This window comes from Anabrus simplex, chromosome 3 (genome assembly GCF_040414725.1).
Source record: "Anabrus simplex isolate iqAnaSimp1 chromosome 3, ASM4041472v1, whole genome shotgun sequence".
In the NCBI taxonomy this organism is placed as follows: Eukaryota; Metazoa; Arthropoda; class Insecta; order Orthoptera; family Tettigoniidae; genus Anabrus; species Anabrus simplex.
The window spans coordinates 329,451,055-329,467,369 of NC_090267.1; the positions used below are offsets into that span (position 1 = coordinate 329,451,055).

Genomic DNA, 16,315 nt, shown 5'->3' on the forward strand with positions numbered 1-16,315 from the left:
TGAAAGACTCCCTAGCCCTCGCAAACCTAATAGCTTCGGGGTCGGAAAAGAACAAGAGTTGACCAAGGGAGGTCTCACAGGATAGATAAAAGTGAGGAGCCTGGCACAAGTAAGTGGAAGCAATGCCAGGACTCAGCTAAGGGCCCCATGGTCGCCAACCCATGCTCCGAAGTTCAGAGCCCCTGGGATGTTAGAGAGTGGGAAGGAAAGGAAAAATGGAAGGGATCCGATATTTCGAAAAATGAAGATATCAGCCAAAGGAAGACAAGGGCCACGAAGGGCGTGAAAATGAAAGACTCCCTAGCCCTCGGAAACCTAATAGCATCGGGGTCGGAAAAGAACAAGAGTTAACCAAGGGAGGTCGGACAGGATAGATGAAAGTGAGGAGCCTGGCACAAGTAAGTGGAAGCAATGCCAGGACTCAGCTAAGGGCCCCGTGGTTGCCAACCCACGCTCCGAAGTTCAGAGCCCCTGGGGCTTAGAGGGTGGGAGAGAAAAGGAAGAGAAAGGGGGGGTGGGGGAAACTAAGGAGGATCAAGGGGGGTGTTGCGGAAGGGGGAAGTGACATGAGAGGGTATTGTGTAAATTGTGAAAGATTGATCTCTTACTTGTTGACTTCAGGTTATTTAAAATGGAGATGAGAAAATCGAAAAGGGCATTGGGCTTCTCAGAAATATCATTCAGATTAAGATTTGGATTGAAAAACTGGTCAAGGTGTATAAAATAGTTTTCGGTGATGTCTAGGAGAGGGCCTTTATTCAGAGTGCTGAGAATTTCAATATCAATGTTCAATGTATTAGTTGTTTTAAGATCTTTATATCTTGCCCTACTTTACTATTTGGCTGATGATGACACTTGTAATGTGTCGAAACCGGTCCCAATAAACAAGTTGTGACTTCTTTTTAGTTCAACTTACAACGAAGTATTGAAAGGTGGATCCTTCTAATATTGTACATCTTCTTGGATTTTACTATTTACCTTGTTATGCAGGGTATGTGTGTCGAGTCCATGTGTGAGAATTGGAATGAAGTAGGTATAAAACATGGTCAATTTGCTTTTGGTGGTATTTTATCATCCCAGAGTAGATAAAATTGAGAAGCTTTCTGAGTCCTATTAAGAATTTCTTGGTTTACTGTGTTATCTTTTGAAATGATACTTCCAAGGTATTTGAAGATAGAAACAGATTGTAACAGAGTTCCCTCCAGGAAAATGTTTGTATCTGTGCCTTTTCTGTTGATAGTCATTTCAACAGTTTGTTTTACTGATGTTCAGTTCATATTCTTCAAACTTGCCATTCCAGAGATTTAGTTTCTCCTGTACTTCGGCTTCATTTTCTCTGCAGATCAGAACATCATCTGCAAATACTAAAGTGTTAAGCTCTTTGCAATGTTCTTTGATGGATTTTATGATCTGATCCCTGACAATGATGAACAGGTGTGGTGACAAGGCACTTCCCTGCTGGACTCCATTTTTGGTTTCAAACCAATCTGATCTTCCATCCCCTACCTGGATACGGCCTAAGCACTTTAGATAGAGCATCTTTACTTTATCAATCAGGAAGTATGGCACACTTATACCTTCTAGGCATTCCCAGATTATCTCTCTAGGCACACTGTCGTAGGCCCTCTATATCCTACAATTATGGGACCAGGGCATGGCCGGTACACAAAAACAAGGTTAAATAATCATAGGAACAATAAAAATCTTTACAACAAGGGATGTAAAATAGTTTTGCAGCAACTAAAATAAAAACTGAATGTAACACGTGTTTGAGTCATCAGTCCATAGACTGGTTTGATGCAGCTCTCCATGCCACCCTATCCTGTGCTAACCTTTTCATTTCTACGTAACTATTGCATCCTACATCTGCTCTAATCTGCTTGTCATATTCATACCTTGGTCTACCCCTACCGTTCTTACCACCTACACTTCCTTCAAAAACCAACTGAACAAGTCCTGGGTGTCTTAAGATGTGTCCTGTCATTCTATCTCTCCTTCTCGTCAAATTTAGCCAAATCAATCTCCTCTCACCAATTCGATTCAGTATCTCTTCTAACATTCCACGCTCTGACTCGCAGAATGTCAGTATCCATTTTCCTGATGATCGCCCCCTCTCGTGTAGTTCCCACGCGGAGATCCGAATGGGGGACTAGTTTACCTCCGGAATATTTTACCCGGGAGGAAGCCATCATCAGTACACCATTCATACAGAGAGAGCTGCATGTTCTCGGGAGGAAGTTACGGCTGTAGTTTCCCGTTGCTTTCAGCCGTGTAGCAGTATCAACACAGCTAAGCCATGTTGAGTATTATTACAAGGCCGTATCAATCATCTAGACTGCCACCCTTGCAACTACTGAAAGGCTGCTACCCCCCTTTTGATATTAATTAGTCTGGTCTCTCAACAGATACCCATCCGATACGGTTGCACCTGCGGCTCGGCTATCTGAATCATTGGGACATGCAACCCTCCCCACCGCGGCAAGGTCACATGGTTCGCAGGGGAGGGAATGTAACACTGTGACTATATAAAAATGTATTTCGTGTGTTTAATGAAATGAACACAATAGAAGAGTACAATTCTGTATAAAAATGACTTTACAGGAATTAATTCACTCTATAATAATGTTTGGTTTCAAATGAGATATTCTTGATTTTTCAGATGCATCTCACCATTTCTTTACCTATAATGCATCCACAGGTATTGCTACTGGATGCTGCTTGATGTATATCAGCACAACCTCGAATACTTCCTTGGCCTCAAAGTGACTATCTTTTTGTTTCCTTCTTCATCTTTATCTTCACTGCCCATATCATCTTCATTAACACCAGCCTACAGAACAGTGGTAATGATTTGACCTAAGTTAAGCTCTTTGTTGGTGACCTTAGTGAAGTTTCCTTCAGCAAGCTACTCTTCTGCTTCGGCCAGTTGAATTTTCCGCTGAATCATCTGTAGACTTCCACTGTAGATTTCCACAACATTAGTGTTGCTGCTTTCAACAGATTCACAACCTTACATGCATAAAATATTTTATATTGAAATGCACTGATTGGCCATCAATATTTTGTTGTGATGGGGTAACAATAAACAGTGACAACTCACTTTATCATATTATGACAAGCACAATGGGTAGGCAGATAACAGAGGAATCGGATATGAGATAGTTTACTGTACCTATAGCCTACCTATCAGATAGTAAGATATATAACCATATATTTGAAGAAAACTCTTACAAACTAAATTCTGTTTCTAATTGAGGAATTTACATAGTCATTCTTACAAAGAAAAAATCTCCCACAAGGAATAGAATTTTACAGGCTCATCTTGGAAAGGTACAGTTTACTATATGATTTTTCACAAGAGTTTAATCCTGATGTAAACAAAGCATGTCCACGCCTCAGCCAAAGAAAGAGTTGTGATTCGCTGAGCGTGTAGTATCGACCTCCGCCCCGTCAATGTCTCGTGTTCAGACATACAGTGCTGCGCATATGACCCAAAATAGACGAGGAACAGTTTTTGAACTGTGTGAAACTAAACGGAGGGGTTTGAAGGGACATCTACTGCTGAAGATTAGGGCCTACGTTATTTATTTATTTATTTCTGAATATTAAAGAAAGCTATTGTAGGCTAGAACACAAAATTACACGCGTAGGAAAGTTTATCTTAGGACAGCTGTTTGAAATGTCCGCCCGGTAGACTGTAACCTAATAGAATACCAACTTTTGAATTGAAATGTATATCTCTTATCTTGTAGAGTTCCTATCATGATAGAGCATATAGCATGATTGGACATGTCAGACGGAACTGTTGATAATTCTGTAACATCTATCGAAAAGAAACAACTCAAAAAGACAATACAATATCCTCCCTATCCATGAACACAGGTTTACGTTCTCTTTTAACAAACTGGAACCCTATGTCCTTTAAAAGTCTGTACAATGTAGTTAAACTGAAGGTGGGTAAAGTTTTATCTTTATTCACACTCTCTAATACTTTGCGTAAAGTAGGTGGTTCATTCCGAAAAAAAATTCATGAATTTTCCTTCTAATACCACTTTTGACGATATCGTCGTACTTCTTGATACTTTAAGGTCGTTTACGTTCCTTTCCCGGCGTTGTTAATTTCCCTGTCTTTCTAAACTCTGTCCGCATGTTATGAACCGAACTAGCCGACACACCACACAACTCTGCACTTAGTTTCTCTACCTCTTTTACGGCTAAACCTGGATTCTGTTCACTTATTTTATTAAAAAAAACACAACGCACTGCCTATGGTCACTTCTGAGCGGTTTTCCTCTTTTGTGCTTCACTACACGCGATGGTCCTACCTCTTGCTCCATTTCTCTCGCTATGAATACTGACACTGACAGCTGCTGCAAGATGCAACACCTTATCTCCACGCTGTACAGCTTGGGACTTTCCCTCACTATGAGAAGACTTCCTGCATTACACCACGCCTTCTGCCTTCATATCTTGTTATTTAATCACTGTTTTATTTAAAAAACATATAGATATATACCGGTATATATGACAACCATATTTTAATTTGATTACGTACTCTTTCAGACTATCTAAATGTAATAAACTAAGATAAAATTAAATTAATGCGACGTACTAATTTTCTTCGAGCTCGCATACAGTCAAGTTAGTGCGACAGTTGCTTCTCCAATCAACTACGTCTATGTCCACGTGCAAAGCCAAGATGCTCCGCCTATTTGTTTACATCAGGATTAAACTCTCGTGAAAAATCACATAGACATTAAAATCTTACCCCCCCTTTTTTCCTTCATTAATTTCCTAGTACAAGAGATGCTTTCCAGAGCCAGCAAGAGTACTGTGAATAAGAATAAAAGAAAGGTACAACAACTCCAGGTCTATGTGCAATCTGAATCACAAAGAAGAGACTTTTCATTTCAAAAATTTCAAAAGCTATGGCTGGGATTCAAATGAGAGCTGCCTTGGTGAGAAGCCAGTAACAATGCCACTACTATCACAGCCCTCGAGAAGGAAAGACTTCTGTCATCCAACTATTATTCCAGCCGAGGACATGACATTTACAAAAACAACTGGATGGACATACACAAAGCCTTCTTTTCAGGAAGAAAAAGGGTTGGTACTCATCATGAAGATATTACAGCAACCTCCACATTTTTAACCTATCATCTGATAGTCTGGCTCCATGGCTAAATGGTTAGTGTGCTGGCCTTTGGCCACAGGGGTCCCGGGTTCAATTCCCGGCAGGGTCGGGAATTTTAACCATCATTGGTTAATTTCCCTGACATGGGAGCTAGGTGTATGTGTTGTCTTCATCATCATTTCATCCTCATCACAACGCGCAGGTCGCCTATGGGCATCAAATCAAAAGACCTGCACCTGGCACCCGTCCTGGGATCTCCCAGCACTAAAAGCCATATGTCATTTCATTTCATCTGATATAGCCTCACCATCTCCAGATCGAAGAAAGATGACCTTGAAGCAGCTATTAGTCCGCATACTTACTAAAGTTGAAGAGTGAGAGGAGGCCGTACTTCCTGATGAAGATCAGTGCAGAAGTTGTCCAAACAAACAGAGATGTCCTAAATGAATTTACATAATATTCATAAGAGAAAAGCACCTTTCACATTCAATGGAAGACATTGCATTTGTGTCCAAAGTGTGCTTTACAGGAAGTAGTATACGTGGGCAAGTGTTGTACCAAACTGAAACTTCGGAAGAATTTCCCATCAGTAATGGGCTTAAGCAAGGTTGTGTACCTGCAGCAACACTCTTTGTCCTGTATATGGCAGCCATGCTCTACAAGACATCGTCTGAAAATAACAGTATAGGCTTGATGGAGAGCTATTCAATCAGGCCAGACTCCAACCAGAAAGACTTGTCAGTCTACCTATGTAACTGAACTGCAAAATGCAGATGACAATGCTTCTCCAGCACATACACCTGAAGAGTTGCAAATGTCAGTTAACTGTTTCACTGGGGCATATGAACGATTTGGTCTAACCATCAGCATTCTTAAAACAAAGATACTCACACAGCCAGCTACTGGAATTGCCTTTCCATATTTCAGTATTTTATCTCCAGTGTGCCTTTAGAACAAGTAGATAATTTTCTCTACCTAGGAAGTATTCTCTCTAGTAATTACTCAATGGAGAAGGACATGGAGAACAGAATACGTACTGCCCATGTAGCTTAGGATGTCTCACACATCAGGTCTTCCTGAATAAAGATCTAAAAGTATACAAAACTGATTGTGTATCGAGCAGCTGTCATCTCCACCCTGCTCTATGGATGTGAAACCTGGACATTTTATCACCGTGATATGAAGAAACTAGAATGCTTCCATCAATACAAGCTCAGATATATTATACATATCAAATGGGATGACTACATTCCAAACACAACAGTTCTAGAGAGGGCAAAGATGAACACTATACAGGCTACTAACGTTGGTTACCAACTTGGATTGAGCATTTCCATGAACAGTATACAGGCTATTATCGTTGGTTACCAACTCAGATGAAGTGAGCATTTCCAGCGCATGAAAGATAACAGACTTCCTCGAAAAATTCTGGCAGGAGACCCAATGGTGCCCCTCTGAAGTGCTATAAAGATCAGATTAAGAAGATTTTCAGGAGCACTGACAATGGTCTAAGTATTTGGTACATCACTGCAGAAGACTGCACTTGTTGGTGCACAACTACTGCAGCTGCTGTTGCACAATTAGAGAGTGAACATCATAGACAGGAAGCAGGAAACTATCAGAAGCATAAACATCACCAGGCTCAACCATGACCACTGCCCTCTATAAGGTGCAACCAATGTGGTGGTATGTTTTATGCCAGGTTGGTCTCCTTAACCCTCAAAGGCATGTGTACCCTGGATTAAAATACTAGAAGATTCGCAGGAGAGATACGAATATTTGGATACAAGTATTAGCTGCCCCCGATGCATTGGACATTATTTTCTTCAAGATATTAACGGAAATCAAAACAGCTTCTCTTTCATTTAAGTGGAATTTGCATGCTAACTTTATAATTTCAAAACTGAAAATTGGATTAATGAATACAGTATTTATAATTTATAAGAAAAAGGTGCCTGTACTGAGTACTGTTGCATGTTGGTAGAAGAAAAGCACTGGATATTCTGAATGTGGCTGTATTGCTGGTTTTGTCTGGAGGTCCTCCATACTCTAGTATGTCTGATGTTGAGTTTCAAACAATGAGCACAAAATAATATAGTCACCAATGTAGTGCCTGAGTTCAAGTCAGCACACATGCGCAACAACCATAATGCAAGTAGTAAACTTCATAACATATCCGGTGTGAAATGGGTGAAAAATCTACACATACTCTGTTAAGAAAATGTTGTAAACAATATCGCCATATTGGTTGAACCAAAATATTGGAGACAGTTACTGTAAAAAAATACAATACCTATACTGCATTTCTTGTAAATTTGCTATGTGTCGTGTTGCTGAGGGAATGGGCTGTGCCATCTATGTGTACTGCTTTCTGCAAGTATCTACAAGCAAACTCAAAGATTAGTCTCTCTTCATTGTAGCCATATTCGTACATATTTTCAGAGCACTATATTTTAAATTTATTTTACAGCAGAGGAGGATTCTTACAATTACAATTACTTTATTTTTTTTTTTATTTTTTTTTGCTAGGGGCTTTACGTCGCACCGACACAGATAGGTCTTATGGCGACGATGGGATAGGAAAGGCCTGGGAGTTGGAAGGAAGCGGCCGTGGCCTTAATTAAGGTACAGCCCCAGCATTTGCCTGGTGTGAAAATGGGAAACCACGGAAAACCATTTTCAGGGCTGCCGATAGTGGGATTCGAACCTACTATCTCCCGGATGCAAGCTCACAGCCGCGCGCCTCTACGCGCTCGGCCAACTCGCCCGGTAATTACTTTATTAGAGTCTTCTATGGCAGTGTAAGAAATGACTAATGTGGAACGTTCTATCTTTAATAAAAGTGGAGAAACTTGTGTTAACTTCCAAATAGGCAACTGAAGACTAATTACACAAATACTCATGAAGCTTTTGCAATGTTGTTCTTTTATTTAATACATTACGGGCGTCAAATCAAGACTTGCACCAGGCCTCTCTGGAGGCCACACACCATTATTATCTAATATATGCATTTGTGAAAGTGTTCCATTGTTTTTAGCTATATACTGCAAATCTGCAATACATATGAAATAATAATAATAATAATAATAATAATAATTTTTTTTTTTGCGAGGGAGTGTGGAAAATCTTTCATAAGATGCTTGTGAGGGTCCGCACTCAACAAGTGTGTGGAGATTCTTACCCACTAAAAACCACACTCCCTTTTCCCACGACGTTTATCTCCCCCCCGGAAACCGCTCTCGCATTACTTCAGGGCGGATGTCGTGCTTAATGCATCTTGTGCTTCATCTTCCTTCTTCTTCTTTACTATCTGTCGTAATCGTCCAGGTCCTTCTTCTTCTGACGCAGAATATTTTCTACGTAGACTGCCACCTGGTCCCAAGATTCTCGACTTCGTAGCATTACTGACACGATCCCTTCTGGCGTCAATTCTCCATGCATAACTTCTAAGCATCTTCTTTGTGGCAGCCAAAGAAAGTATGCGATACGTCATCGATATCGCCGCAGTATATGCACACCGAACTAGTTGCTAGCCCTAGCCTATGAAGAAATTTTCGGAAGTATCCATGACCTGTCAAGAACTGTGTGAGATAGTAGTTCACTTCACCATGATTTCGGGCAACCCATACGCCCAGAGAAGGTATCAGTCTTTTCGTCCACTTCCCTCTAGAATCATCTTCCCATCTTGTTTGCCATCGTTGCATTCTGCGACTATGAGCCAAAGCCTTTGCCCTTTTCCTTCCTAGCTCTTCTTGTGTGAGCCAAATTTCTTGTCTTTCGAAGGCCAACAAGTCAATGGGAGCTACTGCTGCTACTACTAGAATCGCGGGTTCTGATACTGTGCGATATGCGCAAGCAATTCCAAAAGCTGCTCTCCGTTGTACAGCCGCAATTCTTCTCCGATATTTCACAATTTTTAACGATTCAGCCCAAATTTCCGAACCGTATAGCAGTATCGATTGAACAATCGACATGAGAAGCCGACTTTTACTAGATATCGGTCCCTTGATATTTCCCATGAGTCTGCTCAGTGCAGTCATGGTTTTCGCTGCCTTATCTGTTACCCGTTGGATGTGGTCCCAATATGTAAGCTTAGTATCAAGCGTTACACCAAGATATTTTGTGCTCCTAGTTGTTTCGATGGCCATCTGTCCGATCTGCATCGGTACAACAGTATTAATCCTTTTCCTCGTCAGGAGGACAATTTCCGTTTTGTGATCTGCGAGTTCTAACTTGTGATTTATCATCCATTCTTTGACACGTCGCATCACCTGATTCAATTTAAATTGAGCCAGCTCTAGGTTACGGGTTACTATCACAGCAGCCACATCATCAGCATAACCCACAAGTTTTACATCTTCTGGCATCTCCAGCCGTAATAAATCATCATACATGATGTTCCAAAGGTGTGGTCCGAGAATTGAGCCTTGCGCTGCACCAGCTGTGAGCCGTTTTTTTCTCTGACCGTCTTCCGTGTCGTATAACAATGTACGGTCTTTCAGATAGTCTCGCAGTATATACACGAGATATTCTGGTAGCTTGAAAGTTTCTTCTAGAGCTTCCAAAATATCACTCCATCTTGCCGAGTTGAAGGCATTTTTAACATCTAGAGTCACAAGAAGCGTCAGTTTCCTAGAATAATGACTACCCGCTTGAGCTCGTTGAATAATAATAATAATAATAATAATAATCTCATCACATAATTCTGAATCTTCAAGCTACTGTGATTTTTAAAAGTGTTCTGGATTGTTGAGATCATGTCATTAAGATTAGGATGCTTTTCTGTTGCAACAGTTTGGTGAAAAAAACTGAATAACAACACTAATACGCCTTTGAAATGACTGATTCTCATAGGAATTAAATGACACTTGTGATCTTGCCAATATGGCGATGTGTGCAAAGCTCTGCTTCTGTGAATGAGTGTACTGCGGTATACGTTGTCATCTCTATATTATTCTGTGCTGTTTGATTTCATACCAATCCTGATCTGATCACTGAACATCACATTTTTCTGTTCTGCAATGGTCCACAGTTGATGAGCAAAAGCCCTGCTCCTTCAATGAGGTCAGTTCTCTTGGCAGAAAGCAAAGCATCAAAATAAGCCATGTGGAGCAGAGACAAAATTAATGCAGTCTTTGGCATACAGCTTGATCTGAGATATGAACCCCTATAGCTCAGAAGAAGTCAGATCTAGAAGAAAATGCTGGTTGCCTGTGAGCCACTATTTTGAGATACAAACCCTGGTATTTTGAAGTAACAGGGCAATTGCTATGCAGTCTATTTGTTCCTCACCTCAGACATGCCTTACTTGGTGAGATTTAACCACTTGGCAACATCATGAAATGTTCAGTCTACACTACAAAAACTGTATCCTCTCGAAATCTTGTATTCAACCGTTTGGTATATCTATGCACAATGGCAGTGATTCATTTGTGGATTAACAAACTTCTTCTTCTGTGGCATGAGAGGTAGGTCAAAGGGACTAGGATACAAATACGAAGCGCTTCTTCTTTGGAGGGTGGGGGAGGAAAATTATATCACCAGTATCCTCTGCCTACCATACGAGGTGACTAAAAAGGCGAACTCCAGTGGCTCTCTCACTCTGGCAACTATGGGTCGACAGGCATTACTTACACTAACTTGTGTCAAGTTCTATACTTTCATCTTTCCTATCTGACCTCCCTTGGTTAATTCTTGTTCCTTTCCGACCTCAACAGTATTAGTTTTGTGAGGCCTAGGAAGCCTTCTATTTTTACATCCTTCCTGGCCTTTCCTTTCTTTTGCAGATACCTTCATCCTTTGTCTGACCTCTTCCTTTTTATTGTTAAGAGAAGATGATTTCCCAGTTGTACTTCCTCTTAAAAAAATAATTGCTGCAAAACTCAGCAAGTCAACATCCATTGTATAAATTGTCTGCTGTGCGAGGTGTCATAGAAGGAAAAAAGGAAAGAAAGAAAGAAAGACACATCATCATCATCTATAAACATCATAGCTGTAGCTACCATTAACATAAACTCTATATTGCATACTTACTATTGTAATCTGTGATATATAACTTCCAGTTGTTGATCAACATTTCGATCGATAACAGGAGAGGCAAAAGTCAATTTTGTAGTCAAATGATTCTTCTTTAAGGGATTCCTGAAAGAAAAAAAGAAAAAAACCAAGAAAATATCATCTCAGATCCTATGGGAAGATGATGAAGTTTGATCATTTCTGTTCCTCACCTGTCAAACACCTTATACTGGTTATGAGAAGAACTGTTATTAATGTGCAAGTTTACAAGACTAGCTTAAGAAGACCATTTCAATTATTTGCAAGGATTGTGAAAAGGGATGACAATAGTTTCACTAATTATTTGATGTATAGTTTTTTACAAAACCCAACATACTCAGAGTGGAAGTAATCATATCTTGTTTCTCAATAATCTCTGTTTTCAGTTTCCTTTTCATTAGTTTTTTTTGTTGTTATTTATGTTGTTTATTCTGAAGTTTGTAACATGTTCCTTGTAAACAAGTTATGAAGTGTATAACATGTTCTTGTAAACAATGCTGACAACCTTTCAGCACTGAAATAACTTCAGTCAATACTATAAATGAACCATGCAGAAAATTCAGCTGCGCAGAGCAACATTAACATAATGCCACAACACCAAGTTAATATGATAAGCAGTAGTAGTAAACTGTCTCATTAAGGCTAGTCTCTAACAGTGTCTACTTTGCATTGCATTGTTTGCATTGTCCTGTAAGATTGTGTTGCCCAACAGCCATAGAAGTTTCTTTCATACTGCATGATGAAAGTGGTACTGCAAAATAATGTGTAATACTAATACTGTACAGTAGAGGACTACTAAAATCTAGGGGAGTTCACCCTGACAGAAAAACTCTCAAATGCATTAGGCCTAGTGAGTCAGCAGAAGAGGAAAAAGAGGGATTGCTTTCAACAATAAATAAACAAGCCTTGGGAGGAAGCTTGTTTATTCCCATACCCGGCCTGCTAGAGTGGAGAAACGATGATGATGATGATAATATGATGTGGATGAGGCTTGAATACAAAAAAAAAGGATGTAATGATTAAAAATATTCAAAATTAAATTTAAAGTAAGTTTTGTTTGAAACATCTAAAAGCTGAATATTTTCAAAATATCAGTAAGAAATCATTTCACCCCCCCCCCCCCTCTCAGCAGCCCTTCCTACTTTGATTATAATGTCAATTAGCCCAGCATCTAAGTTAACAAAATTATAAAATACATGCTGAGTTTCATAAAAGATTTCACATGATACTCAAACGTTCTCATTCTTCTGTCTCCCCATCCATACCAGGTAATCTTCTCATTATTTTTCATCCTGAACCATGTTTTTTGTATTATTAGTTGGTTGTTCTGACAGAAGTCCTTAGCAGGTTTGATCCTGGCTCAGACCAGTGGTATTTGAAGGTGCTCAAATATGTCAGCCTTATGTCGGTAGCTTTACTGGCATGTAAAAGAACTGAACCGGCACCTCCAGAAATCGCCAAAGTAGTTAGTGGGACGTAAAAACCAGTAACATTATTAAGCAGAAGTCCACTAACATACCCCCTTCTTGATTCTTATTGTCATATTTTGAATGGCCCCAGAATCTCTTATCTTTCCAGTCTTTCTCTTCCCACTTGTGCATTGAGATCTCTCATTATAATTACTTGGTAGAGCAACCGACGCGAAATCGGGAGGTTGTGGGTTCGGATCCCACTGGTATCCGGCTGGCCATTTTTGTTCTGTACTTAACATCTCTTCAACACGTAGTACATGTACGTAACACGACCTAATACGTTGAAAGTCTGTTTCGATTACAATGCGGTCGTGAAAATTCAATATTCAATTACTTTCTTGTCTTTTATGTATTTCTCCACTTTTTTAAGGAATTGTTTTGTGTTATCTTCTCTATTTCCAGTTTGTGGAGCATATACTTGGAAGAGATCTCATGTTACTGTCTCAAACTGTATCCTTGCTATAATCATTCTGTCATTGATTTCTTCATTTCCTCCACATATTCCATGACATCCTGTCTAATGATCATTCTTACTCAGTTTACTGCATCCGTCCTCCACCGTAAAACAGCCTGTACCCTTCCTTTAGTTTTCTTTCCCCTTTTCCTCTCCATTTTACTTCGCTAAGGCCGAAGATGGCTTTCATGAACTCTATCAGTTCTTCAGTCTTCTCTGTCAAAGTTTGGATATCGACTATCCTGATACAGACAAATTGTGATACTGGTCGCCCACTTGTCACAACTCTCCCAGTACCTGAAGAATTGCATGTAGCCTGCAGGGGACGCCCTAGCATTTTCCAACGCCACACCGTATTTGCACTCATTTTTAGGCTGTTGTTATGATGGGTTCGCCACTCCCAAAGGCATTTTAGAGCTGCTTCCAGCAGGCGATAAGGCCGTTTATAACATGGAGTTCAGACGTCTTCTGCAGCTACCCCTAACTTAGGGACAGATGCTGCTTGATGGGTTCCAGTGTCATTTCCTTCAATGAGGGGACCATCACTCCACCTAAAAGAACTCATCCATCCAAAACCATTGGTCCTCTTAGGGTGTTGAGTTATTTCTCGCTGCCTGACATTCAGCAAAGATTCGCTGGCTGTAAGGTCTACTCTATTACTGTAGCGGCCATCATCATTATAAATTATTGCTATTTCAATAAATAAATACATACTGCCTCCTTTGCAGACTATGTGACCTTGCTGCAGTCAGACTGATTCATCAAAAGGGGATAGCAGCTTTTTGGAAGCTGCAAGGGTGACAGTCTGGATAATGACTGAAATGGTTCGAAACAATATTTGATGACATACTAATGATGGCTTCCTTCCAAGTAGTCACCAGATGGGGACTACAGGGAAGGAGCGATCACCAGAGAGTTGAGTATAACCATTCTGCAAGTTAAAGAGATGAGTGTTAGTTGTGCTAACAATTTTCAGTGGTTTTATAATGACTAGGAAAATAAGAAACAGGTAAGTTACTATTGTTGTCAAGATAGATACCAAGCCAATGCCCAAAAACACAATTGATGACTGTAAGTGTGGACAAGACCTACAGACTCTCAAATATATTAAATATAGACTTCATTATGTTAAGCAGAGATTAAAAAACCAAGCACTGGATTGCATGACTTTCCCTGGAGCAGAAGTGGACTCTAACCACAACTTGGTGGTTATGAAATGCTGCATGAAGTTGAAGAAATAAAGAAATGGAATATAGACAAGTTGAAGGAAAAAAAAAGATCGAGAGCTGTCACTTACTATATAAGCACACTTAGAGTACATATAAAAGAAATATAAAGGTACTCTCTCGCGTGCTTATACGGTAAGTTATTATTGAAAATTAAAATCCACAGCCTGTTCCCAGTCATTTGACCGGGTCGGGAATGGAATGAATGAAGCCTCCATCTAGAGGTAAGGATAGGAATTGTGCCATCTACCGAAGCCTGGTGCACTTCTCTGAGGGATGAATAATTACCGACAGATGAAATGAAATTATATTGGAGTGTGTTTCTGGAATGAAACATGACAGGGAAAACTGGAGACCCAGAGAAAAATCTGTCCCGCCTCCACTTTGTCCAGCACAAATCTCAAATGGAGTGACTGGGATTTGAACCACGGAATCCAGCGGTGAGAGGCTGGCGCGCTGCTGCCTGAGCCATGTTTTATTATTCTCCATCTGTTTTCTATATGTATCACTTTGCTCTTTCTTACCAGAGCATTTATGAAGGAAAAGAGACAGAAAGAAAATATTTCAAGGAATGCATTGTACAAGGTCTACAGATAAATGAAAAGGTTGAAAGAAAGAAAACAGATGGGTGTCCTGATTTTTCCACGCCTTTCGACAATATGTCTGTTTGCTGAAGTTGTTTTGGTGTTATTCGTAGTTCTTCTGGTTGCAGATTTTTCCAGGCCTTTCGACAATATGTCTGCTTGCTGAAGTTGCATCTCCAGGATGAGTGTCATTTTCTTCATTAGATCTTCGCTTACTTCATTAAGCTTGTCCTTGATTTCATCGCATGTTTGTTTATTTTCAAGCGCGATTTGTCTTGTCTCATGATCATCTGATGTTCCAGAGTTCAGTACATAGGTTTTTAGGCGGTTTCTGCATTTTTCACACACCCATAGCAGGGATCCTTTCTTTGACTTTAGGGCGTTGTACTCTGTTATTGTGAGCGTAGTGCATTCTCTGTGGAACCGGAGTTCACAGTCACCATCACAGCTGATGGTGTTTTTGTCCTTTGTCAGGGTTATGGCACATTTGGCACATTTTGGGCACTGCTTATTTTCCATGTTCTGGTTGTTTGGTTGCAGGAAGTTTCCTCGCAGTTATGGCAGGTCAGTGGTTTTCTTCCTGTGTGTCACCGTCATACGGGGTCTGCCAGATTAATTGTGTTTTATGTGTCGTAAGACGTTCGTCACTTGGGGAAAGTCCTCTTGCTTTAGCAGTGAATGCCTGTCCATATTTGTTGCAGCTGTACACTTTCTCTCTTGTGTGGATCGGTTTATGGGATAGCAGTGAATGTCTGACCGCATTTAATGCAACTGTGGAGTTTCTCTCCTGTGTGAACCAGTTTGTGGGGTAGGGGTAAATGTCTGAGCGCACTTATTGCAACTATAGATTTTTTCACCTGTGTGAATCGATTTGTCTGGTGGTGTGAGTTTACTCGGTTTGTGCTATCTGTGGTAACACTTTTAGATGGGTTTGTTGTTGAGGTGCGTGGCTTGTGTAATATTGTAATTTGTTAAACTTTACCTCACTATTGCATGCAGAGATGATTGATCAATTTGACGCCCGAAAACTGCCAGATTACCTCCACTGTTGTTAGTACCGTAACGCCTACAGCACTGATATCTTCTTTCTTCCATTTTGTCACTTAATTGGTCGACATTGACTTTCTTTTGATCATTTATAGTTCCAAATTCCCGGGACCGAGGGTCGGTACGTCCGCCTTCTTCCTCAACGCAGCTAACCATCGGAGTTTAAATATTTAGCTTCACTGTCATGTAATGTTGCGTACAAGCGGTGTCTTGATCAGCGTGGAATTGCATGCGAGTGCTTGATTCTGAACGACATCATAAAACTGTATGTCACTACACAGTAAAGGCCCGCTCCCACCTAGTGGAACGGAATCGAATCGAACCGAACAGAACTTATTTTTAAC

The 16,315-nt window shown here is 40.3% G+C and overlaps 1 protein-coding gene across 1 annotated transcript in view; it reads right to left on the reverse strand.

Annotated features, from left to right (window-relative positions):
* Nucleotides 1–16,315, reverse strand: part of LOC136867290 (bridging integrator 3) — a 31,948-nt gene that overhangs the window by 10,851 nt on the left and 4,782 nt on the right. The window contains exon 2 of the mRNA XM_067144441.2: nt 11,168–11,275. Coding sequence (XP_067000542.2) covers nt 11,168–11,275 — 108 coding nt within the window. The remainder of the gene's footprint in view (nt 1–11,167; nt 11,276–16,315) is intronic.